Here is a 26,083-nt window from a genome sequence, read left to right on the forward strand (position 1 = left end):
TCAGGTCAAGATAAAGTTTATTCACTTCACATGTTAGGCGAGAAATAAAACGCATCCGACAAATTAAACGATTTTTTACAAAAAGTCGATCAGATTTCCTCCCAAATCATCAATTTCTTCTTTCTTTCCTTCCTATATCTGCAAATAAATAAAAATAAGAAAACATAAATTTCTACGTAGAGTTCTACGTCGGGCCGGGTTTGGGCCGCAGAAAACAAAAATATCCGCCTGCTGGTTGAATCCTTTTCATCTATTCATTGTTTGACATGCCCAGGAACACACTTACAGGCTATAAAAGTTTCATTTCAGCAGGTAGAAATGAAATCATGGCAAGTAACGTTGTTTTTGTCATTAGCTATCAGCATTGCAAAGATTTCTACGGCGGAGACTACGAGACTTATTGGGTGGTGAATTCGATGATAAATAAGTTTAGCTGATTTATTGTGCTTACTACAGGACTACTTTCTTCTCATATGAGTGTTAGTGCTAATACCAAATACGTTGTTTGAAGCGGAATATGAATACGAAGTACGCATTTAAGTGAAATTATAAAGTTTACGGGCAGTTTTTAGGTTTATTTTTACGACTTTATTTACATTAATCGGACTTTTCTTTTTCTGTCGCGTCACGCTTACGTTGCATCCTTCATCCGGGCATGTGCAAACAAAAGAGTTGACGCCATCCTCACAAGTGGTACCAGGCGGGCAGTGACCGAACGCGCATTCGTCAACGTCTGCAAAAGCATTAAATCTATGACAGGCGGCGTCAAAACCTTCTGAAAACTTCAGAATCGCCAGAGTAGATTATGTGGTTGATGTTACAAGCAACTGTATAAAATTTACGACTGTGCCATTTATGCGAATTGAAACAGATAGACTAACTCACCTTCCTCGCAAAACTTTCCCTCGTAGCCCGCCTCACACGAGCATTCAAATGTTCCAGCGTGATTGACACAACGACCATGTTCGCAAGGCGAAGTATCGCATTCGTTGATGTCTTTCACAAAAGAGGGACGGAAGATCAAAAAGAGACAAACAGCACCGAAAAACCGCGTGACAAGAAGAAGAAAAACATGACGCCTGAGTTATTCATGATCTCAGTTTGTTCGAAGATTGCGCCATTTTCAAGTGAATTACAACAACAATTTCATCTCAACGTTAAGTCCATGCTGGTACCTTGAGCACAGTCACGTCCAAACCATCCCTCAGGACAGTTGCAGTAATAGCTGTCGTCCTCATCGTCCACACAAGTCCCCCCATTCAGGCATAGGGTGGGGTATTCCTGGCACACGTGCTCGGATGCAATCCGTAGATCGTCTGTCGAAGAAAACCACTTTCATTTGGGAAATTGTAATTGAACATACTTGGTACGATGCATGGAAATAGTTTACATTATACCAACAAAATGCTTATCTGGGAACTTTATTATTCTAACATCAAAACGAACGAACCTGTTTCACATTTGGTCCCGCTAAATCCTGGCAGACAGACGCATTGGTAGCCATTGTACACATTCACACAACGAAACGTGTTTCCCTCAGTGCAGGGCATATTCACTTCGCACTGGTCTTTGTTATACAAGAAACAAACTTGTTTTTCAAATTTTGAATCTTTTTACGTATAACTGGGTACAATTCAACCAAAAATCGATATTTTACTGCTGTGCCTTGCATATGATGTTGTTATGTCTGGTGACAACTATAGTATTTAGTGCCGTGTTTAGCCCAATGAAGCATGGTTTGTTATCAATATAGTCGTTACAATTCGAAGCCTAGTATTATAACTAACCTCTAGTCGGCACTTCAACAATTTTGTGAAAGGAAACAGAAACATGTGCTACTTATCTCTGATCAAAGCTTAACAACCAGTCGACTACGTATCAGCTGGGCTCAGAATGAACAATGATGTGATGAATCGCAATGTTACGAAATGCTTGCAAAAACTGATGCCCAGTTCAATTAGTCACTATACAGACATGAGACACCCAAGACGTACAATTTAGGAGTAGGCCCATTAACTGTGGCAATAATTTTAGTTTTTAAGCTACACTTACTAATTTAAAAATTAGTGAAAACGATTTGTAACTTATCAATAGGACTTGTAGCCTACTTACGGTGAAGTTGTTTCCAGAATGCCGCCTAAAAATAAAAGTATCGTGATGGATGTGAAAAAGTGTGCTGTTTTAAAAACGCTTTGTTCTCATATAATCAAAAGCCAACCGTGGCAACGTCGTTCTCGAATGCTTCGCGCGCTTCTTCGTAAGTGCATTGTTCCTCCACGCATTCACGTTCTATGTTGCCCTGTTGCCATTCTTCCAAGAAACCGTTGTTCGCTCTCTTTGACCTGCTCAAGTACTGCGAAGCTTCCTGCTTACTGACAAACACTGGAAACAAAAAATGATCTTTTTGAAAAATGGTCCAGTTTTTCTGTGGGCTCGCTATCTCTTAGTATAGTACACTGCAGGGGTTGGGAACCTATGGCTCGCGAGCCAGATGTGGCTCTTTTGATGACGTCATCTGGCTCGCAGATAAATCTAAGCTGGCATTTCTTAGCACGTTTATTACGAATAAAATCTTTTCTGTAATCTTCGATAACGTAACAACCAACCAATTCAGTAAACTCAGACATTTACCGTTGTCTAATATGGTTGGTTTTGCTTAAAAATGCAAACGTTTAGTTGCATTAAGTGTTGGAAAATGTAATATGACTATTAAGAAACTACAATTAAAAATATGTAGCTTTCATCGCTCCCTTAGCCAAAAGGGTTCCCGACCCCTGTAGTACAGCATAGCCTATGACATAGGCCCTATGTCTTGTCTTATCGTAAAATGTGGACCTTGTAAAATTTTAAAACTGTTTTTTTTTTGTCAAGACAACAGATAAACTAAATAGAGCAAAACTAAAGCGCTAAAATTGGTAGACTGCAAAATTAAACAAGACTTCTCAATTTTGAAAGATCAGCGAATTGCTATTACTTCCGCCAAGCTCCAACAACAGCATATAAGATCGTACAAAAGCAAATTTTTACATGGCTTGCTTAGGCTGATCATCGGTAAATCAATACACTTATATAACGAAAAACAACTAGACCTACTACTATATATGTATATATATATATACACATGCATAACTACATTATTGAAAGTAGATAGGCTAATAATCATTTATTTACTCTCATTAATTATGACGGCGACCATTTCAAACATATCAGACGATAAGCTTGAAAGCTTGAATTTGATTTGTTTTCTTATCTTTTGCTCACCTTTGCTTTCTATTACACAAAGTATCGAGTACAGTGCTACCGCAACCAACAACATAGCCTGTGAAGGTTTCATTTTAAGATTATTGAAAATCTTTCTTTGAATGTCTTCTTAAACTGTAGACGATCACCAAACATTCGTTCTGAAACTGAGCTTTGAGGTTATGATTCCGCTCTGTCGTGATTTGTGCGTTCTGCTTGAACGAATCCTGGTAAACATATGTCCCGTGGGAGGCAAAAGTGATTAATAATTGCTCAACACTCTTGTTAGAGCGGCCTGGCACACTACGTTGGTTTTACCACTTACAAAGATTAGAATGCGTGACGTTTTTTGGGAGAAAAGGTTTTCTTGAAAGCACTAAAGAAAAGTTGTGAAAATTTTACAAACACAGCACACAATAACGCAGTTATTAGTTCATCACAAACAACTAGAGAACTGTAGTCACCCAGGAATTATAGATTTTAACCCTTATCGTAAGCATACTATTGTTACTAACAATATTGTGATGATATAACTCCCATTCTCACGTTCCATGAACTTGTTTATTTTGTAACACTTTTCATCAAACGACTTGTTCTTAAAATCAATTTACGTTACGTGTTCGCGTTTCTTTGGTGAACAGTTTTATTTTGTACTTTTAATGCTAAAGAGCTCTGTTTCAGCTGAGATTGCCATTCAGGTGCGCAACTTGACTTTCCTGATTTACCTGCAAAGCCCCTAATTAGAGATCGTACGTTAATTTCATATTGTACATAGACATAGTAACATCTGCAACAAAACTGCTGTGTCTCTTACAACATAGCTTGTGCTTATATTTCAATAGATGTTTACAATAAAATAGTATAGAACGCTGCAAGTACATGTATTCTAATTTTTTTCACTAAAAATAAAACCAATAGACCATGTCAGAACTTGCTTTTCTTACTCTACGATGTCAATATGACACAACAAAGCTTAACAGTTTAATGTATTGTTTTGAATGCAACATTTTTCGGGTAGGTCGCGTATATAAATATCTATAACTAATAATGATGATTTTGGGTATTGATAAGGTGTGCTCTTGTTGAAAATTGAAATATATTGATGCGATGTCTATGAAAAGCGGGAAATCTCTTCTCAACTACCTTCGATAAAAAGCTTGCAAAACTTGCATCAAAATTGGGAAAGTTTATGATTTTTCGTACAATAACAGAGGAATGGTAGATTAGGCGATGATACTGCACCAATTTTTGTCCACAGTTCAAAGCAGATCAGATGATATAGGCCTATTTACCCTTTGCTTGCGGATAGGCTACTTGTAAATTGAGCTAGTTTTATTATATCATATCGTTACTGACTTTTCGCTGATGTAAAATTGGGTGAAATAAATGTTTTTTTCGTGAGCACAGACATTTTGTTTTTATTATTATACAGCATACATTTCTTGAAGATTTTCTTGTTCTATGCAGAATGGAGACTTTCAATTTGGAGCCATTGTTAAGTGACACTTCTATCTCGGTTGCGCTGTATGAAAACGTAACAAACGCTTCAAAACTTAAAACTCTTATAAAGGATGGAGAAATTCATGCTGCTTTGATTAAAGCAGAGATGGTTCTTGATGTTTTCCAAGTGCTTGTTGCAAGCAGCAAAGCATTTTATGCGAAAACTCTAAATAAACTCAAAACAAAACTGATTTATACCGAAATATTATTCAATCTTTCGCCAAGTAATAAGATATCTGAATGTTTCAAATTGTTTGGAGTTGAAGATGAAGCAACGTGTGTTTTGGTTGTCGCAAGAAAGGAGGATTTTTCAGAAGTTGACAAACATGTTGAAGGGGATATATGCCCACTTTCAAAGCTTGACAATCTGTGCGATAAACAATATCTCAAAAAATTGTATAAAGTAACTGATGAAGAGTTGAAAGTTTGTTCCCTCACAGATTGTGTTGTTAGTCAAATGGCTGCAAAAGAAATCAGATGACAAGGATTTTGCAATTAATATCTTTGCCAGCCTTTGTTCAAATGGACACGCTGTGACAGTGATATCTTGTCGACGTCATTCAGCTTGGCTTGAGTTTATAGCCTATTATATATGATAATTTAATATTTTCACATTTCATCCATTTAATTTTGTTATGGACAATCCTGGGTAATACAATTTTCTTTGACCATGTCTTCTTTTTATTGCATTAACTTCTGATATTTTGTGCAGTTGGGGAAAAATTAGCGTATAAATTTAGGAAAGTAACAAAGAAATGCAATGAACACCCCTCTGAGTCATCGTGGGCCAAGAAGTCCACTCACTGAAACCCTTATCTCCCCTATGTCGGGACCAAGCAAACATGTGGGTAGTTGTGTTAGCGCTGGGATGCATCTGTTGCATCATTCACCTGACCTCCCCGAAGCTGAGGAAAATGAGAGAAGCACGAGTCGACAAAGACGTCGCTCTCGAAACTTTGGAAACGTCGTTTTGCTTTCAAAAAGCCCATCTTTTAACGTAAGTTTGTTAAGTGAATTTATTTTTGGCTCTTAAACCTTGTTTTCTGTTTGTGTGCTTTTAGGATAGAATTCCATCATTTATTTCAAACGGTGTTCGTTTATTCAGGCTGAAGAATTAAGTGAAACGCGTCCAAATGTAAAGTGGTCTAAAGATCAGCTGCTGCAGCATTACTCAAAATGCATGAAGCTCTCCCAAGAAAACAAGATCAACGTAAGCTTAACGCTTGTATATTGGTACCAGAAGTTATTATCCTCTCCAGATTGTAGCAGGTTGTATACATACCTTTTATCTCTGTCACATGTTGTATCCATTTAACAAGTTTTTATTGGTTTCTTTCAAGCATAAAAATGCCTTCGACCTACAACTGATTGAGCACATGGGAGAAATGATAAAGCAAGATGGTGCTCTTGACTTCCGCATCGCTGGAGGAACAATCTTTGCTGGAGCCAAAATTTACGCCTCGCGAGTTGATGCGATTCATTCTGAAGTTTACAGGTGTCATTTAATTCCAGTCGTCATGTGTTAGTTTGTTGCTTTGTCGAAAAATCTGTTATAATTTTTCATTTCTGAGTGTTTCCTCTGCTGATGTTCACTGAACAAAATCTATTTCTTTGCAGGATGCTTAGCAGTCTAGGAAGTGGAGAAAAGGATTTGGATAAGTCCACTTCTGCTGCTCCTGACGAGGAAGGAGGGGAAGAAACTGAGAAGCGAACTAAGAAACGGAAGAAAAGTTCAAAAGTAAAATTTGAGTTTGTTGAAATTAAAACTAGCATTGCTGTTATATGAAAGAACAGGATTTGTTATTTATAAAATAGTAAACACAATCTAGGCTACAGTAGTGTTAAATACGAATTACTTACAATAGGAATCAAATTGGTATCGGTGCACATTTATGTTTCAAATAGAAGAGCCCTTTTAATGAATTGAAAAGATGATATATCTATATAGTATATGATATGATACTGTATAAGAATTAGTAGAAAATCATTTTTAGCAATTTCATCTAGATTTTGGTGACAAACGAGTCCAGTTTACGTGTTGCGAATATCAACTCTGCGTGTCCGATTGAAGCAGTTGACAGGCTGCGTGGTTCCTTTGTTGACGCCGCTAGTTGCGACAGCTTCAAAATCAACCAAACGTCTCTTGACAAGAATGAGACCATTATTCTCTTTGATTTAAAAGTCACCCCAACTCAAATACACCCTCCCGAGCCAGGTTGTTAACTCATGCATTGGAATATATATATTTTATCTGTGACTTGATCCTCGGTTCTGCAAATGGTGAAAACTTTTGTTCATCAAGTGGTGAACAGGTAGCACTTTTAACGTTAACAATCCCGCTTCACTCAATTAAAACATGGTTTTGCAAAAGCCTGATTTGGAGTAATGTTTAATTAAATTTAAAAATTTTAAATTCAAATTCAATTTTTGGAGTAAATTGTTTGGATTACGCATAGAACTAAAACATAAAATTAAGAAAAAAGTTACGAACAAATTGTTGGAGTTACGGCTCAAACAATAACCAAAGCAGTAGAGCACATTTTATTAGTCATAGTCATTGTTTAAAATGTTTTCTACTGTTTTAGCCCTTGTTTTTGTTCTATGTAACGTTTTCCAAACTTAAGGTGGGCACAATAACTCCTACAATGAAATAATCTTTTGCAGACACCAACGACCACGATGGCGATAGTAACAATTTGTCAGCTTTCCACTCGATTGTTCATAATGCTGCCTCCATTTCAAAAGAGTTACAACCCACCCTCTGTGATGTAATCAGAAACTTCGATTTCAACGTGGTATATTAGCTTCTTATTTTGCAAAATTCATTATGCAAACACGCCATATTTATATTCTGATGGTGAAATGTTTTATTTTAGTTTTACACGTCACGTTTCGAGACCGGTTAAGTAGAAAAATTGGAGAAAATCTGTATGCTAGTAGATTGTGTCGAAATAAAGTATTTCTTTAATATGGGATCATCTGAATCAAGCAACCTCATTTAGCCATATTTATTTTCAGGACACCTCAAGTTTACCTCGTCCAGGCAATGAATCTGAGAGTTTAGACTGCCCAGTTGGTGTTGAAGGTGACATGTCATTGTCAAGTTTATACATTAGAGCAGGGTTTCCCAAACTTTTTGGGCCACCCGACCCTTATTTGAAAATCTTTTTTTTCTCGGACCCCAATCTTATGTCGCATCAATTTTTCTGCCTAATCAACGCGGAAGAATAATACAAACACAAAAATAAATAACACTAAATCATGTTTATTAACGCCACTGACAACATCAATGCGATGGATGACGTTGCTTTTAACCGCACAATTTATCAATTTTCTGAGCAATTTATGACAAGCAAACTCGTGAGTTAGACTCTACTGCAAGCCTGGACGCTCTGTGCAGTCATCGCCGACCCCAGTTTTGGGAGACCCTGCATTAGAGTGTTTTATTTTTTACCGAAGTGTGTACCCTCTTCGAATATACCTACGTGATATATTAATTTATTTTCAATTCAGACATTATTTTAAATCATTAAACATATTAAGGAAAACTGTAACAACGTGCACATGTTGATGTTCATGATGCATCCGTTTAGTTGGGCGGCTTGGGCCTATCCAAAATTTCAGTACAATGAATCTCAGGGTCCCTTCCTAACTTGGTATCATTATATTTGTCATAATTAGCATGATCTTGTAATTTTGCAGATGACTTTCCCGATGACCCTATCGATTGTGTGGAGGACAGCCCTGAAACAATAATAGACGACCAGGATGACAGTTCTGTCAATGTCATGCAACCGCCACCCAAGCCAGTAGATTTGACCGACACGCTCGATCTTGCAAATTTGGCTTTGTGTGAGCCCGGGGAGTATTCCTTCTTTAAACCAAGCACATTGTCAACTCTGGATGGTCCTACTCACTGGATGACTCATAAAAGTGCTCGCCATGGATCCACCAATATCCAAGGTGATCTCATAGCCGGCAATTCTTCTGTTACTTTTGCAGAACGCCAAATTTTATCAAACTGATGTTAGTTGTAGGAAGAGTTCGTGAGCTTAATTCTACTTAAACCCACGGCACTCACATATTACCAAGTAGCTTAACTAGCTCTCAGTAAAATGCCTGCATAACAATAATACCAACTATACAAACTTTTCATCGAACCTAAAGTGATTTAACGTGTTTTATCAGTTTTTCGCTGCAGTTAAAATAGACAAACGAGAGTATGATTCGTGCAGGTGACGCCAGCGGTGAATGCGAGGTGCCGGCGAAGCGAAAAAAGACAAGCGAGCAGAAGACGACTTTCGACCAATCACCAACCGCGTTGGATAAACGGCTGCAGCCGCAGAAGACGTCGAAAGCAAAGCGGGATTCGGCGCGAACAAATATGAGAAATATGCTCTTGTTAGAGTCGAGTGATTTTATGAATTATTCCATTTTGAGGTGATGATTGACAGCTTAATTTGATTTTTTATTCGTCTGAAAGTAAGCGCTGTGGTGTGTTCAAGCACGAATCAGGTTCAACTGTAGCAAGACATGTTTAGTTTGTCTTAAACTTGCAATGTTGTGCTTAGGGCGATTGCAGTTAAGGTTCTTTTGAGACCTCTGTCTTCAAATATGATAACAGAGGCGGGCGTCACTGTGTCCGAACAAGACCAGGTGCAAAACTTCAATTACGTCAACGACGAATACTGCCCTGTCTCTGTGGACAGTGATTACGGTAGGAATGCAGCTGTGCGTGCCGCTATTGCCACATACGCTAAGAGCGGTCATCCACTGCGCATCATACAACTTTTGGATACGTAATCGGTTTATTTTTAGACTGTGAAGACACCATCGAATGTAACCTGTCGCCTCAAAGTGACTCCCAAAATTTTTTCCCAAATCTCACACAAAACGTCTCGAGTCAGACGTTCAATACAAATGAGATGAACAGCGCCAACTACAGTCGATTGATTGATGGTGACCATCTCATCAGCCAACCGCGAAAGGTTTCCTAATTCTGACAATTTATATGAAAATATTAACTGTAACTAGAATTTCTAAATCAACCCCGAGTTGTTTCTACATGAAATGCCCTTGAGTTAAAATGACCTTCTGTGCTTGTGGTAGGGAGCGAATGCAAAAACAGGCTGGCCTTAAATCAATGGGTAATTGCGAGTAAATATAGCAGAGAAAGAAATAATAACAGTTCCTGAGCAATTACTGTCAAACACATGTCACAAATAACGCACATTTGCCTTAGTTACGTCATAAACACGTGGCAATAATGACCTTACATTGTGTGAAATCAATGTGGGTGATGACGGTGTGGATAGAGTATAAATATGACGTCTCGCATGGACAAAAAGATATTACTGTATTAACTTTATACAAACTTAAGTTGGTAACAGAAGTATCTTGCGTTAGTTACGTCCAACTCTAACCTAAGCGTTGGTTTATTTGTACTGAATAAGATAGATGCTAAGCTACAGTTAAGCCTGAGCTGTTGGCACTAGCCTAGCCCAGTACTGGTATTAGCCATAAAGGCATAAATACTTCATTTGTAGATTCGCCGTCACCTGTGGCGTTTCCATGCCGAACGTAAACATCAACCGCAAACATTCCCTACCTGCTAGTTCGTATTTTTTCCTAAACGCATTAGTTAATACTACTGCTATACTTATACGTCGGCAATCAAGAATGTTGATTTTACATTGTGATATCACTGTACAATGAACAAATTTGAGATGCATTTTCAGCAATACCTGCTTAACCACTACATATTATTATTATTCTAAATTCTTTCTCGAGTATACCAACTGACAACTATCCTTTGATTTAAGTTCAACTTGTTTTAACACTTGCCACTCACTTCACGCTCGAGTGCGTCGATCCCACCACAACTTGTCCTCCCCAATAGTTTTCTCTTCTTACCAATCTGATGATGTCACAGGTTGAAAAGATAGCGATGACATTCGCGAGAAGAGCGAAACCGATCAACGTGCGAAAACTGAAGGGGGCGATATGGATTCTGCTGAACGATGACGACAAAGTTGGTAAAGAAACAGAGCCGACCACCGAGAATGAAGACACCCAACAACCTGTCCCAGATGAAGCACCTGCAAGCGACGTAGCAGTGGAGCGGGTATGGAGTAACCACTTACTATCTAGGTGGATCGTAAGTGGTGCACCGTGGGGATTAGGGGAAACAAAAGTATATTAAACTTTCCACTGTTACTTTCTCAGTTAAATGAAGAGAAGAAAGCCTGTGAAGAAGAAAAGTGCTCGGAGGACGAGAGCTTATTCTCAAAGATCTGCAGGACGCTGCCGGCAAACGTGTCTCAATCAATGTCGGAGAATCTTTCGGTGCCGATCATCTACAACTGTCTTCTTCATCTGGCCAACGAAAAACAGCTCAAACTTGAGGGGTGCGCAAACTTAAGCGATGTGAAAATATCGGTCCCTGGGGTTGAGTGAGAAAGCCTCGTAACCTTCCTGTCTATTCCATTTTTAATTATCACAGCCTTTTCAATACGTCTCTTTTATAAATATACAGAAAAATAAAGGTGATGCTTTCATTTTAATTCGTACAAACAGTGACTTGAAAGGCTCACCAGTGAGTAATTTTGTACGAATATCATAACACAGCAGATGATGTTCCTGGTGCCAGCAGTTGTAATGATCGGTCAGTCAGGCGATAATGCATCACTTTATGCGGCTGATACGTTTTAATTCCTTCAGTTTCTTTGGTTTTTAAAGTCAGAACTCCGTGTACGTCTTTGCTGTAACCGGATTCCAATCCTTTTACTTCGATCTCGTAACTTGCGTATAACTGGCAGCATAAGTAAGGCGATGGCTCGGAAATGTTTGGTGCAAAGTTCTGGTGAAAAAGTGTCACGAAAGTGCAATTATTTGACTTGCACAGGACGTCCATGTAATGAACAAAGTAGTTCAAATCTTTCTGGGATACGCCAAGACCCAGGAATAACGTGACATCGTCCAATATGATTAAAGCGTCTTTGGTATTCTCAACGCATCGCTTCAAAACTTTAAATAAATGCTTTAAGGAATTGTCTCCAAAAAGAAAATTGAGACACTCTTCTGAATCGAGGCTTAAATTTTCGCAAGATCCTTCCACGTACTGCTGCAAACTGGCGTCAAGCAGGTTTAAAGCAATTAAATCTCCGTTGTTTCTGCTGCGCTCCAAGTTTACTCCCAGCCTTGAACAAGCGAGGTTGTAATGAATGAAAGATTGAGCGGCGTGAGCTAGAACAACTTTTGAATTTGCTTTGAGGTAGAACGCTAAGAAGTGGTGCAGTAGAAACGAGGCGTCCGTGTTCCAATCTGAAATCAAAATCATTTTGTTTGTTGGAAGATTTTTCAAGCTCCATCCCGCAATGTTGTTCAGTTCTTCAAACATTTTCAGTTAAACTCAATACAATCGGCCCTAATCAAACCTAGAACACAGAAGAGCGTTAATTACTTCAAGAACAACACCACTCGCTTAGCCAAAACTAGTACAAATCTGATGCATAAAAAGCCTGGCTCAAGTTTGAAACAATGAACAACATCCGAGTTAAAATGCGTAAGAAATGAACAACCAGGTGGTGTGGCGTAAAAGATGTCATAAATAGAAAGATGTGCAGTGCAGGGCAATTAAAATTGGTTCCAGAAATTTTCAAAACCTATTCAGCTTGATCCGTGTGGTCGATTTTGACCAAACTAACTAATGTCATTTTTTGCATTTGGCAATCAGTTGTGTAAATTTTCTTCACTGGTATCACGTTGATGGCTGGCAGTACGTCACTGAACTGGCTGGACAATTTTCTTTGTAAACCTGACATAAAAACAAATTAAACTTCAGATAATTAACCAACTTATAATCACAAAATTTAAGCTCCATATCAAATTTATAAAGAATAGCTCTTTTATGTTTAAGAAATTTATAATGCTTCATAAACACCGTGACAGTAACTGCTCATAGTTTCTGCAAACCGTTCCAGACTAGACTTTATCGCTACTTCACAGAATTAAAATCAACAGACCTTGCAAATGAGAATGTTTCAAATTTTTCTTCATGACAAAAAGTTTGATTTGTAAAACACTTTGTTGTTTCAAATCAAGATTCTCTACAAATTTTTCTAATTTCTTCATCAGACATCTTGCAACTTGAAATGGATTCAACTCTTTTTCATCACCTGCATACAACAAGCCCTCGTGTATGATAAAATATCAATCAAACGAAATGTAATATTTCTGCGAGGTACGCTTACTTGAACTGAAGATGCAAGACCTGATGCAAACACATTCAGATGGAGTATTTTGTGATGCAATAATCTGCCATTCAATTGAGGCTTTTCGTGGTAAAGAAGGCACGACGACATAAATCAAATTCTTCAGCACTTCTGCACAAAAATAAACAAATAGAAGGATTAATTAGGAAAATACTTGAAGAACATTAAAAATTGTTTCCACGATTAAGAAACATTTCACGTTTTCGCATTTTCAGTTAAATCTATTTTTTTAACCTTGGTCACCATCCACTGAATCTTTCCAGACAGAATGTGCAACAGAGATATCTTCTGACTCTGTAAGGTAACAAACTCCCTGAACAGTATCAACTATGGATGTTTTAGCATCCATCGCAGAGAGGACTGCCTGCAAAAATGAACAAGTTGATGATCGGAAGCGATGAAAATGAGTAATAGCTGCGTAAATCAACTTTACTCAGTTTAGCAACCTAGAACAACGTGTATATATTTATCGATACTTTTACTTTTTAAATTACATCTGGGTGAACAGATTAAAAATCCCAGAAATGGTTGAAGTCCACTTACATGGACGTGTCGCATGGAAAGTTGAGCTTCTGGTACGATGTCTCCGTTAATTAGCTGCATTGTTCCTGGTACCAATCCGATCTGACCAGCCAGAAAAAACAAGCCATGATGTCTGACACACTGGCTGTATGGACCTGAATCAAGGGAAGATGTCTGTTATGCAACTGTATGCACAGGGTAGCTCGTTAAAATTCTTTTTATCTTTCGATTATATTTTTTGCTTGACCTATGTTTGCGGCAGCCCAATGTGATATTCCTTGCACGTGCATCACTTTCTTTCGTGAAAGTCCTGGACCATCGTGAAAGGACAAACAATCGATTTGCAACAATGGCAGCTTTTCATCACGTGAACTTTCATCAGGTTGCAAATCAAGTGAAACGCAGACTCTGGCTGGAGGGTTTACGTCGAAAAAAGTTTTGTAAACTTCATTGATTTGTGAGAAGAGAGACATGTTTGAAACAAAAAGGTGCAAATACACGACATCGTCCACACCATGTCCATTTGAATTGAGAATTTCTGCAAAACAAAATTGTTTTTTCTAACCTCCACCACATGAATTTGTCTCATTAAACCAGTGGTTCCCAAAGTATGGGTCGCGACTCAAACAAGGGTCATGAAGAGTCAAAAGATGAGTCGCACCAAGGCGATGCAAACCTATGCTTGTAATAAAATACATTGTACCACAGTGAGTGGATCAAATTACCACTGCTTGTCTGTGTCTGTATGTAGCGTAGGCCAATGGGTACTTGAGAAAAGAGTAGATTGCTGACATTGCAACTTAGCTACTGCAAAAAAATCATCCTTACAATCGTTATTTTTTCGTGTTAAAATACGCTGTTTGAAGCTTGGGCCGCGAGATGTTCACCAAACTCGGATTTGGGTCGCGCTCAAAAAAATTTGGGAACCGCTGTATTAAACAGTGCTGCTAACTTATTATAACTTGTCCAGAGTCTACACAGATAGTTCCCTGTGGTTGAGCATAAATGCACTTACTTGCAAGGCGAGAGATTTTAAATGGATTTATGTATGATCTATATTAAAGAAAACGTGAGAAGTAATAATAAATTATACCTAAATAAGCTATATTACCTTCAAACAATTTACTTACCAACCAAGCGCAACAAAGTGTTCTTGGTACAAGATTTAACTTCATCTGGAAGGGGATTTTCACAACAGAAACATTTCAGATTTGAAACTGAAAGACTGTCTCCATTTATCCAACATTCTCCCAGGTTAGTTTCACTTTCAACATTGATGTGAGCGTTCCAGTCAGCAAATTCCTTCAAATAACGATTATAGTAAATTATTAACTTACATGATATTAACACACACTCTGGTCAGAGTCGTTTCATTTAAAAAAAGGAAACTGTGCAAACTAAATTAAACAGCAAGTTCCCTTCTAAATTTCAAACTAAACAGCTTAAGCACTTGACATCCATCTAAGAACTTAATGCTAACAAATGATGTTGTTGAGTTACAATGATATAATACCACAATACCTGATGAAAAAATTTGTCTTTGGAATATTTTAAGTGCTTATACGGATCCATATTTGGAACAAGGTAATCGAAATTAAACTTTTCATTTGACTTCTCGTCAAGATGCAAGGATGTCAGATGAAGATAAGCGACAGGAGCCACGTCATCATCAGTATGATAAACCATACGACTCTCATCACTAAAACAAGTAAATTTTACTCAACACCCATAACATACAAAATAACATGACACTACAAATATAATGCAAAGGCCATTGGTGAAATAAAACAAGAACTGATGGAACCTCACATGACTATTTTCTTTCTGAAAAGTGGACAGTCCAAAGTAAAAGTTTCATATTCGCCCCCTTCCCCACATACGTGGCTCCCATATTTTGAATTCTGCGCAAAACAAGAATGAAATTTTTTTTTATTATTTTAGCATTTTATGGAGACGGAAACATGCAAAAAAGTGGATGAATTCTGTACCAACATTAAAAGGTGGTCCTGCATTTCCTTGATGCTTTTACCGAGATGAACTTTGGGTTTAAGTCCAAGTGCAGCAGTTTTTATCAAAACCGCATCAACGTGGTTATCAATCATCTCCTGGAAGTGAAATTTTAGAAAATCACAATCATCGGGTGTAATATAGACTAAAGTTTTTTCGGAAAGACATGCATTGTTAAGGTAACTTGTAACACGCAATTACTTTCAATAATTCCTTCTCATCACGCCTCCACAGATAAGACAAGCTGCAAATATTTAATCTTGAACAGACATTTTCTACACGAATTCTTTGATAATCGGAAAGAATTGCTCCACAGGATACCGCAGAAAAGTCAACCTCAGACTGTATGAAAAACAATGCTATACGATATCAAAAATCAAAAAAACCAAAAAAAATGTTTGACAATCATAAACTGCACAAAGGCTAGCTCGGTAACAGGGACTCGAGCAACGAGGAATTATAATCAAGTTTAAGTCGTGTAAAGACTTTCCTCAGCTCAAGGAAAATTATTATCATACCATTTATTTTACATGCTTGCAATCAGCAACAGTAAATAGTATATATTCTATAGTTTATATGTATAGTAGATATATATATATATATTCTACAGTGCTAATAACGATAAACACATTTACTTGGATATCTTTCAGCAGAAGATACAAATCCTCCACTTCATCTTCACTGTCTTCTTTGTACGTCATCGTCGTCAATTTCGAGTAACCACTAATTTTTCTGAAATATTCCAACAGTTAATTCACGTTTAATAAGAATGAAACAAAATAGATAAATCTGAAAGAAATATATATGCTATACCAGGCTTACAGTTGGCACTTAAACTTAGATTGTCACCTCTGAAACAACGGCAGTTGCATTGCCTCTGAGTACATTTTTATGGCTTCGCTACCAACTGTTTGATACATGTAGCTGTCTGATTCACCTACAATGACATATATCTGAATAATAATAATTGCTGTTTTTTTTTACCTTCATAATACAGTGGTAACCTATTAAAGCAATTTTAGGGTTACCTTCATTTATGGGAGTTAAATTTGCAAGAGCAACAATGCTGTGTCCCATGGCAAAACACTGCATCATGTTGTAGCAACTGTCCTTTCCACCACTGCAATAAATAAAACTCATGTAAATATTTCAAAAAAATGTTGTTTATAAAAGTGTGTGTCGTCGCAGCGTGTGTTTCTAAAATAAATTTGGCAGATTGTGTTTTCAAACTTCAATAAACGCTTTTTAATTATACCGTATTTTATCCTGATATCCTTGATATTTATTTAGCTTGCACAATGTGCCTAACCTAACTAACCTGATCAAAGCAACCACCTTCATGATTCACCACCGAAGATTTCAACTGTCGACGCGATGGAGAAAACACAAAGGTCAAGTTTACTTCTACCCTTTTAAACAACAAAGCTCGCGTAATTATCTCCAACAACGTATCTTCAAGATGCAGGAACAGTTATGTTGACATGTGATAATGATAACGCGTAACTCACGTGCTATTAACAGATAAGGCATAATATGGATGGTCAACAAGGAACTTCTGTTTGGAGTGAAAACGTTTTTTTTCCTACTTTCGAAAATTATAGTACGCAGCAGTATTGCACTATAGTTTGCAATGTGTATTCAGTGTGCGGATACAGTACGACGGGGTAAAGTTCGAAGGAATTTTTATCTAAATGGTGAAAAATAAAGGATACGATACGAAAAAGCAGACCTTGTTCAGCGGCTTGTTTTTTGCAGAAACGTTTTGTGGTTTGATTTGTCTCCTTGTGCCTATAGGGAATGCGTGCTTTGCTTGGTTGCAGAAAATAAAGAGTGCAGTCAAGGGATTTTTTTTATTTACTTGTTGACAGAATCAGATGAGAGTATGAGTATATGAGGAACACATTGACATTGGATATGTTTATTGAGTTGGAGGCTAGTCATGCGTGCAGTAGAATTGAACAACTTGGCCGTTTTCTTGCTTAGAAAACCAGCCTGTTGAGAAAGATTTCTAATTGAAGTTAATCCTTTATTGCGGATTTGAATTGTTTTTTTTTCTGGATGCTAGCGAAAGCCTAAGACAGCGGTTCTTAACCGGTGAGAAATTTTGCAAGTTCAGATGGAAATAATTAACACCTATCTATCTTTTTGTACACAAACATCATATGTTGTAAATAAACACGTATAATAGGCCACAGCTTACTGTTTGATATGCATTTTGCAATGCAGCCACTGCCCAATCACCCCAAGAGGGGAAATATGGTTTTGATAGTTTGGCGTAAATGGGAAAACAGATGAAAAAGGTTAAGTACCGCTGGCGTAGGACATAACCGTAGGACCAAAGACTGAAAGATACGATTTTAGTTGATTGTATTATGTATTTTGTTTACATTTAGGTCCATGTAACTATACATACTGTAAATATATTAACTTGTAGTTTTAAAGGATGGATGTTGGAATTAGGTTTCAATACCTTCTTAAATTTTTTGCCTTTCATTGTATTGCAACAGGTAGGCGACACATTTTTGTCTATTTCATCAATTTGTTGAATTGTACATTAATTTCTTTCCTATGCATTTAGGCCTAGTTACTTGCAACTTTTAAATTTTTGTTTTTTACATTTAGGCTATAACATATTACGTTATTCATTTTTTTATTGTTATATTTTTAATTTTTTGTGATTGGTTTCAATCTTTTGCTTCCTATGGATTTATTGTTTATTGGATTCATTAGTTTTTTGGGTGTAATTTTGATTCATAACGCTTCAATAAGTTAATATTTAACATTTGTAGGTGCATTTGGTGCAAAAGGTATCGACTTTATAAAGCCAGTGAAGAACATCAGCTCACCTGAGGGCCAAGATGTTGTTATAAGGTGTGCGTTTATCAATTTAGAAAGCATGCAATTAGAAATTATTTAAATGCTTAACTATGTTTTTATCCTTTTTTTAACACTTTTATGCTTAGATGATAGTAATGCAGCTGGTAAGCATGTCGTAAGCTTTAAACTATAACTGCACGACTATACTTTTGATCTTTCAACAGGATGGTGAATCTCAAATATTCATTTAAAGGGCTTAACAGCTAAATGTTAAAGCTTTTATTTCTAATTAAGGTGCGATATTCCATTCAAGCTTGGAGGTCAAAAGTCGTGGACTCATGAAACTTCTGTGCTTTTTGCAAATACTGATAAACTTCTCAATGAGCCCAGACTAAGCTTGCTGGCTGATTCTCCATCTGGTAATTAAACATGGTACCATAATGTTGACCTACCTCTTGGTTTTGGGTATTTTATTAATTTGGTTATTTTGTTACTTTGAAAGTCAAGGTTCATGTAGAAGGACATTTCACCAATTTACTTTTGAACAATTATTCACTCTTCAAGAAAGAAATTAATACATATATAATAATATGTTTATTTATTATAATTTTGTTAAACTAGTAATAAGTTGATATTTTTCATCATTTGATCATAATTTTTTATGCAACCTTAACTTTGCCTAATAACAGAATATTCGATGAAGCTGGAAAATTTAAAGGTCGAAGATGAAGGCCAGTATACTTGCACAATCTATCGCAATGGAACCAGAAGTTCAACAATGTATTTGACTGTTACTGGTAATTTTAAAGCTCAATTTTGATGAAACAAGTCCTAGATATATGCAGCAAATCCTTGTAAAACAGAATTTATGGTCATAACTAAGTGGAATACCGTTACCAAAGAAAGATTCATTTTAAAATGATTGTGACCAGAAAAAAACTTGCAATAATGGGAAAGGGCTAGTTGAGTCCAATTTGTGGTTGTTTCTGTTTGTGAAAGATTACTGCTGTTTAATAACGTAAATATTTTTATAAACTTCAACAAAACAGAGACATAGGAAGCTAAGAATCACATAGACCCTTTAATAATTGTAAAGTTGCTATGAAGTGTTAGTAAAATCGATAAAATATATGTTGGGATTTGTAGTTCCACCTCGCATCATCGAAGTCTCCGATGACTTATCTGTGGATGAGGAGGAGGAGGTAACACTGAGGTGTCTCGCCGACGGGAAGCCGAAACCAGAGATTACTTGGAGACGTTTGATTCCCTCGGGTTTGCAATTTTATTAGATTTTAGATTAGATGACTGTTAACATGAAATATTTGTTGTCAATGGTTATTTCATGACTCAGTCGTTGTGTTCAGAAAAAGCTAAGTTTTTTCATAATTACGTCACTGTAGTATTAGATAGGAATGTGTTGTCTCATATCGCAGCTGATGGTGTTCGTGCTAGAAGTGGTTCTTTGCCTCTCGGTCAAGTGACAAGGAGCAGCAGTGGCAAGTATGAATGCAAAGCAGATAACAACGTTCTTTACCCAGCGAAGGAGACAATACAACTGACTGTTAATTGTAAGTTCACTTGTTATTAAAACCAAATCACGCAACTAGATCGAGATTTTAAACAGCATCATGTTTATCAGCTAACCTGTAACCATCAATGTAGGAAGCAACGTTTTCATGAACATGTTGACATTTTTGCTCCTGATTAAAACAAACTTATCGTTATTGCTTTCACTATTTTCAGACCCCCCTGAGATTGAGTCTAGTTTCATGAGCGCTGTAATAAGGGAAGTTCGCGGAAAATCAATATTCCTCGAGTGTATTGCATCTGCTGTGCCGGCGCCAAACTTCAAATGGTACCAGGGAAGCAAAGAAATGTGAGGCTAGACTATGACTTGCAATTATGTCATACTTACATGTTAATTTGCTGAGGGAAATGAAAGATTTAAATTTGTTCGCGAGCAGGCTATTAGCAGTTTTATTGATTTTTTTCTACTTGACTGATGTTATAAGGGGATTTATTGCTTGCTGCTTTATAATCAATAAGCTCTATATTTTATTGCTTATTGCCTTATGTTTCATTTTCTTAAATTTTAAATAAAATTCCATATTAAGATAACATCGATTTAATTTATTGATTTTTTCCAACATGCATGCATGCATTGCTTTAGCTTGATAAGTTTCTAATCACAATGTCCAAATTAATGAGAATTAAAGCGTCTTTCTATGTCATTATCACTGTAATTATGAAAATAAGACAAGGTGGGTTATAAAAAGTATGTGTTAATTAACGTAAACATAATATGAGAAGACAGTAATCGCGCTGCAAATACAATTGAAAATAATTTTCTTCACAGAACTTCCAAAACTTCAGAAAGACATTTTCGAGTCATACAAGGCTTAAACACTCGCAATGGCATTGCTTCCAAGCTGCATATTTCCAAAGTACGAACGTCGGATTATGGCAATTTCACTTGTCTTGCACAGAATAGACTTGGCAGCAGCAATTACACCATAACATTGTCAGGTTAGACACTGCTTCATTACAAACATATGCACAGTATGTTGTCCTGGTTGTACAATAGATGTATTTTGCACTAAGTATGTGCGATATTTCTATTCTAATATTTAGCTATTCTACTATTTCTATATTTGGGTTTAGTATGCAGTGGTTAACAACCTAACAGTGGACAATGACTTGTCAAATGGTCAGTAGATATGTTTCAACGAGAATTGCTTTTGCACCATTTTCCGTGTCACTTGATACTGTGACAGTGTGCTTTGTACTCATAAGTTTAAACACAGCTGTGTGCTTAAACTATTTTCCTATCAATATGCAACCAAATTAAACGTTTGTCCCTTAATATAACAAATTTTGATTATTGCAGAGAAATTTGCTCCACCATCAAGGCCCAATCCAAGGAAATGTAGGTTATTGGTGTTTTAATAAAAATTAAATTTGTTGGATAAAATTTTTTGTGTGGAATTTTGCCTTTGGGGTCTCTGCAGCATTTACCTATCTTTGTCCGTCTCTGTCAGCTTTCATAGTGCATGACATTTCTTTGCAGATTTTGAAATTTTCAAATCTATCGTCCAAGATGGAGGGAGAGGGAGTTCCCCTTCCCTGAAACATGAAAAGGGCCGAATGCTTTCATTGCTCACTACTTTAATACTTCCCTGTCTAACAATTTTGTTTGAAAATTTTAATTAGATTGGTTTTTGTGTGAGCTGTTGCAGTTTTTGAAGGTCTAACCATGTCATTCCAGCTGGCATTTGTATTACCCTGATGTAATTGGTGTTCCACTTTCACACTTTCTTCATATTCATCAGTATTATTGGTGTTTTTGTATGTCATTCATTCGTATACCTATTGCAGTTTGTGGTATTACTGTATAATTTGATGTTAGACGTACTGTTGCTATGATGTGAAACACTGCAGACATCATTATTTTGACAGTACTTTTAATGTCTTCGATTTACCTTTTATGTGTTCACATGCCACTTACATTGTTCATACCGGCAATTCGTCACTGTGGTTGTCCCACTGTTAATTCTGTTGGTACTCTATTTGTACATTTGTATTTCCATTTGTGAAATGAACACAGTTTTCCTTTTGTCAAATTTAATTACATTTTAGTTCGTTGTAGTTTCTACTGCCAGTTACTTGAACAATCTCATGTGTTTGTGCTTGCCGTGTTTCTCACTTTCAGTGTGTTTTGAATTAATACTTTGTTAACCAAATATGAATCATGTTCGTTTATTAGTCTGATGAAAACTCGATTTGCTACAATTGATTTACAGTAAGCATCTATTTTGAGAAGGTATGACAGGTAGAGTCTTTATCCTTGGATTGAGGAAAGTCTTTGCGCAACCTGAACTTGGTGATGAATCCTCATTAATAGATATCTAGTTACCCAGTTTATCAGTGCGCAATTTGAGATCGATGCATTTCTTTGTTTCATATTTGATTGCCTCTTTAATGTTACCCGAATATGAAACTATTTGCCACTTCTACTGATCAGGAACATGCGCTTATTCTGTTATTGAACACGCACGAGCCTGCGTTACAGTATTGCGAGCCGGACACGCTAGCCGCCTCTTGAGTCAGTCAACGTTGTTTGCCAGAAACGCCCAGTAATACTCCTGCATTATTATTTGCATACTAATTGTATCAACAGTTTGAAAAGCAATTTTATTTTGGATGGAAATATCACCTTTTACATTACCATGATGGTCATTAAAATGGGGAAGCACCCAAACAAGTCAATTATATCAACAAACAAATTATATCGAAGATGAGTTTGTTCATCAACTGGGAAGAAGTAGGTTACCCGCAATCCTGTAACTGCAACCAGTTGTAATAGTTTCATTTATTGGTTTTTACATAACTGATTTTTAATAATGTAACTTGTAATCACTAACCGCATGCTAAAATGTCAGAAGTTGCAAGTGAAGAATTGCAAGATTGCTGGAAAAAGTAAGTAGGCCTATTTTATAGACCTACGCTATTTCATTTAGTTACTATATATAGCTTCTGTGGCTTTGAGCTTTTCACCTCCACACATGTTCACATCGCTGTAAAATATAGAAAAAATGAAGGCAAATTTGGTGTTTTACCGTACTGGAAAGTACGACAGTTTTCCACAAGAAATTGTGCGTGCAAAGACACAAATGTTGGCCTGAAGACACAATTTTTTGTTTATATTTATTACAAATTGGCACCCAAACAACCAGTTTTTGATTTGTTTGTTTATTATAAATCAGCATGAAGATAAAAATGTTCAGTGTCCTCGTTGAGGAATCTCCTGTGTGCAACTGCAACACTTTCCATTATGAGTATTTTGGACGCCAATTTATAATAACTAAAGAACTGAAGCTACAGTTGTGATGCCAAAGTTTGCATCTTTTCACGCAAGATTTCTTGACGAAACCGCCATGTTTTCAGTCCGTTGGACACTGCTGGCAAATTTTGTCACATTTACGGCAATTTACCAAAAAATTTTTCATACATTCCAATTTGAGTCACAATCTAATTGATGTTTGTGTTTATTCCTGTTACTATTTCAATTTAAAAGAGAACCTTTTACATAGGGAACAGGATGAACTTGCAATGAGAGTGAACACTTCATACAATGAAGATATCGCCGTCAACCGAATTAGTCTTGTCGGAGGTCTGGACATTTCTTTTGTCAAGGACACAGATGACGCTTGCATTACTTTGGTGGTGCTGTGTCTTCCTGATCTCAAGGTAGAGATGTTTTTCATTCTTTTGGGTTTCCCCACTTTGTGAGTGTGCAGCTATGTGCAACATTTATTTGCTACAATGTGTGATTATGTGCAGATATGAAAACTGCGATTGCACATATCATTATCTTTACATGCATACAATAGAGTTTGGGGATGTTAGTGTTAACTTTAGGGTTAGGTTAGTGAACGCACTGCTTCCTATATTTTCTTACGTTTTTATCTTGTTCATTAATTGCTCTACGAAAATCATCAATCTTCTAGAATTATATTAGGTTGTCATAGTAACATGCTTAGCATAACGGTGGTTAGTCAATTCAACCCATGGATGATTAATCCCGAAAATATTCAACCCAAGGACTATTGGGTTGAACCACGGTTGTTGGTTGGGTCATCCTGGGTTGAATCGACCGGGAACCTAGCATAACTTGTTGCTTAGCTGTAACCTTATAAAATATGTAGAATTAGGTTTTTTAATACTTGATAAATTACCGGATGATACAAACTGTTGGGTTTTTTGAAATTACAACAAGTGCGCGCAAGCTACTGAGAGGCAAAAGTTGTATATAAATATGAATGAACTTGCAGGTAGTCTATGAAGATAGCCAGCTTATCAAGATGGTTGCTCCTTACATTCCTGGGTATTTAGCTTTTCGTGAAGTGGGTTTCTTTCACCAAGCACTTCAGAGATTACGAGTTAAGCACAATGAATTTTTTCCACAAGTAAGCTTCCATTAATTTAAACGATTAAAAATAATGTGTCTGGGTTTTTTCATGTTAAATGTTCAGAACTTACGCCATAAATCATCATGTTAAAATAATGACAGTAATAAGTGTGTTGTGTGGATTAGATCGTTATTCGTTTTTTGAATTTAGGTGATGCTCGTTGATGGCAATGGAGTGTTACATTTTAAACGATGTGGTTCCGCATCTCATCTGGGTGTAATTTGTGACATTCCTACAATTGGCGTTGCGAAAAATTTGTATCAAATGCCAGAGGAAGGCATTGTGAGGAATGACGAACACAAACAAAAGGTATTTTGAGAGATGCTTATACATTCAAAAACTTTGGTTCATTACCAGTTAATACTTCAAGCATTGCTTGTTTACAAACCGTCGAAGCTTATAAATTTAAAGTTGAAGAAATCCATTAAATAATTTTGAGTTATGTCAAATTCCGGTTTTTCAATTTTGGTAAAATCGGCAAGAAATTTACAGAAGAAATATGATTGGGGCTTTAATAATCAATTTTAGGAAATTAACCTTTCACCTTTTACATCTTAATGACACTATTGCAACAATTAAAAGTGGAAAGTTACATAAATTGGTAATATTCTATAATGCTAAGCACTTAAAAAGTATCAGAAATGTCTCGCAAATGTACATATTTCTGGTCTTTAAAGCATTTTTAAAACTTCAAGGTGTCTCAGTTGAATAACAAAGGTGACCAATTTGAACTGAAGACAAACAACCAAGATGTTCTTGGAATGGTTTGTATTTAAAAGTGGAATTAAATTTTAATTTCTTTCTACCTCGTAATTATCAACTTGCTCTCTAACAGGCTGTTCTGTCAACCAACCAAGCCACAAACCCAGTCTACGTGTCGGTTGGACACAAATGTAATCTTGAGACCGCTGTTGAAATCGTCCTAAAGTGCTCCGTTGCTCGAGTGCCTGAACCTATCAGACAGGTGCCATGACATCTACGACATTGCAACTAATTTCACTGCAGTGGTTTTTATTAGAATGTAACTTCGCGTCTTGGTAGCTGAGTGGTCAGAGTACTGGGCTCAGGATAATGCGACCCCGGTTTTACACTCACTGGCGCCACCATTGTAATACCCTTGAGCAAAGCGTGAACGACGCTTGCTTTTGTTCAGTGGCCCTGGTAAACAATCCTAAAATTAAGCAATAACATTAATACGAAATAATTTATAAAATTAAGATGATTATAACATGCTTATTGTACAATTAGTAGTTTCGTTTTAGGCGGATATTCGTTCCCGGCAGTTTCTTCGAGAGAGATTTCCCCCGGAATGAAGAGCCAACATTTAAGATATTTGAGAGTGCAAAGTTACCAAACAATTCCAATGACGTCAATATGTGCACTTTTTATGCTGTGATTTTATCTCTATGCGCTTACTCCAATAATCTTGATGATGCGCACAGCATCAATATATTACATTAGCTATATGGCTCATCACCCTCGTGCAGATTGTATTTTTTAAGCTGTCGTGGCACATGAGTTAACGCATTACGTAGCACTCGCTTTGACCTCTTCATATGTCGGGCTATTATAACCAGGGCTTTGGAGCAGGCGTAAATATTAAATTGCTCCAGCTCCGGAGCCCTCTTTTATTATAAATTAGCTCCAGCTCCAGTTCCGGAGCTCATTAATACCACTGCTCCGGCTCCATTACATCAAAAACTGAGTTTTAAGGATGAACGCTCAATTAGGAATATCTAGCGTTTCAAAATAATC

General features: G+C 36.8%; 7 protein-coding genes across 9 annotated transcripts; 4 read left to right on the top strand and 3 right to left on the bottom strand.

Annotated features, from left to right (window-relative positions):
• LOC143445268 (coagulation factor IX-like) lies at positions 1–3,424 on the bottom strand. Of its 2 annotated transcripts, none has more exons than XM_076944226.1 (8): positions 3,262–3,424; positions 2,219–2,382; positions 2,113–2,137; positions 1,451–1,567; positions 1,176–1,316; positions 886–996; positions 636–733; positions 1–138 (listed from the first exon to the last, which is right to left on the bottom strand). In XM_076944226.1, the coding sequence occupies exons 1-8, from the start codon at positions 3,332–3,334 to the stop codon at positions 133–135; spliced, it is 735 nt and encodes a 244-aa protein (XP_076800341.1). In that variant the 5' UTR covers positions 3,335–3,424; the 3' UTR covers positions 1–132. The 2 variants fall into 2 exon arrangements, with proteins under 2 accessions (XP_076800341.1, XP_076800340.1); XM_076944225.1 differs by having other exon boundaries at positions 597–733; positions 3,262–3,422.
• A 912-nt stretch (positions 3,425–4,336) lies between these two features.
• On the top strand, positions 4,337–5,452 carry LOC143445269 (EKC/KEOPS complex subunit TPRKB-like). The gene has a single exon (XM_076944227.1). It carries the CDS (start codon positions 4,709–4,711, stop codon positions 5,219–5,221), a length of 513 nt encoding a protein of 170 aa, XP_076800342.1. The 5' UTR covers positions 4,337–4,708; the 3' UTR covers positions 5,222–5,452.
• On the top strand, positions 5,407–11,289 carry LOC143445265 (condensin complex subunit 2-like). Its single transcript, XM_076944221.1, has 13 exons — positions 5,407–5,737; positions 5,846–5,950; positions 6,081–6,235; positions 6,358–6,478; positions 6,748–6,955; positions 7,405–7,535; positions 7,759–7,825; positions 8,443–8,703; positions 8,976–9,180; positions 9,312–9,457; positions 9,559–9,728; positions 10,673–10,864; positions 10,966–11,289. The coding sequence occupies exons 1-13, from the start codon at positions 5,501–5,503 to the stop codon at positions 11,194–11,196; spliced, it is 2,229 nt and encodes a 742-aa protein (XP_076800336.1). The 5' UTR covers positions 5,407–5,500; the 3' UTR covers positions 11,197–11,289.
• A 7-nt stretch (positions 11,290–11,296) lies between these two features.
• On the bottom strand, positions 11,297–12,156 carry LOC143445267 (elongator complex protein 6-like). The gene has a single exon (XM_076944224.1). The coding sequence runs from the start codon at positions 12,137–12,139 to the stop codon at positions 11,357–11,359; it is 783 nt and encodes a 260-aa protein (XP_076800339.1). The 5' UTR covers positions 12,140–12,156; the 3' UTR covers positions 11,297–11,356.
• A 20-nt stretch (positions 12,157–12,176) lies between these two features.
• On the bottom strand, positions 12,177–17,047 carry LOC143445266 (uncharacterized). Its single transcript, XM_076944223.1, has 15 exons — positions 16,861–17,047; positions 16,571–16,662; positions 16,392–16,479; positions 16,178–16,274; positions 15,744–15,884; positions 15,524–15,640; positions 15,345–15,436; positions 15,057–15,234; positions 14,666–14,837; positions 13,783–14,073; positions 13,557–13,690; positions 13,248–13,377; positions 12,993–13,124; positions 12,765–12,917; positions 12,177–12,556 (listed from the first exon to the last, which is right to left on the bottom strand). The coding sequence occupies exons 1-15, from the start codon at positions 16,881–16,883 to the stop codon at positions 12,405–12,407; spliced, it is 1,992 nt and encodes a 663-aa protein (XP_076800338.1). The 5' UTR covers positions 16,884–17,047; the 3' UTR covers positions 12,177–12,404.
• Positions 17,048–17,915: 868 nt separating this feature from the next.
• Positions 17,916–22,118, top strand: LOC143447177 (limbic system-associated membrane protein-like). Of its 2 annotated transcripts, none has more exons than XM_076947137.1 (10): positions 17,916–18,049; positions 18,332–18,413; positions 18,654–18,778; positions 19,049–19,156; positions 19,506–19,631; positions 19,793–19,927; positions 20,103–20,235; positions 20,716–20,885; positions 21,247–21,285; positions 21,427–22,118. In XM_076947137.1, the coding sequence occupies exons 1-10, from the start codon at positions 17,986–17,988 to the stop codon at positions 21,567–21,569; spliced, it is 1,125 nt and encodes a 374-aa protein (XP_076803252.1). In that variant the 5' UTR covers positions 17,916–17,985; the 3' UTR covers positions 21,570–22,118. The 2 variants fall into 2 exon arrangements, with proteins under 2 accessions (XP_076803252.1, XP_076803253.1); XM_076947138.1 differs by having other exon boundaries at positions 17,918–18,048; positions 18,340–18,413.
• A 541-nt stretch (positions 22,119–22,659) lies between these two features.
• Positions 22,660–25,806, top strand: LOC143445967 (endonuclease V-like). Its single transcript, XM_076945392.1, has 7 exons — positions 22,660–22,835; positions 23,450–23,606; positions 24,191–24,325; positions 24,479–24,637; positions 25,024–25,092; positions 25,164–25,292; positions 25,591–25,806. The coding sequence occupies exons 1-7, from the start codon at positions 22,792–22,794 to the stop codon at positions 25,639–25,641; spliced, it is 744 nt and encodes a 247-aa protein (XP_076801507.1). The 5' UTR covers positions 22,660–22,791; the 3' UTR covers positions 25,642–25,806.
• Positions 25,807–26,083: the final 277 nt, after the last annotated feature.

The sequence above is a fragment of the Clavelina lepadiformis genome, chromosome 2, assembly GCF_947623445.1.
Source record: "Clavelina lepadiformis chromosome 2, kaClaLepa1.1, whole genome shotgun sequence".
Taxonomy (NCBI): domain Eukaryota; kingdom Metazoa; phylum Chordata; class Ascidiacea; order Aplousobranchia; family Clavelinidae; genus Clavelina; species Clavelina lepadiformis.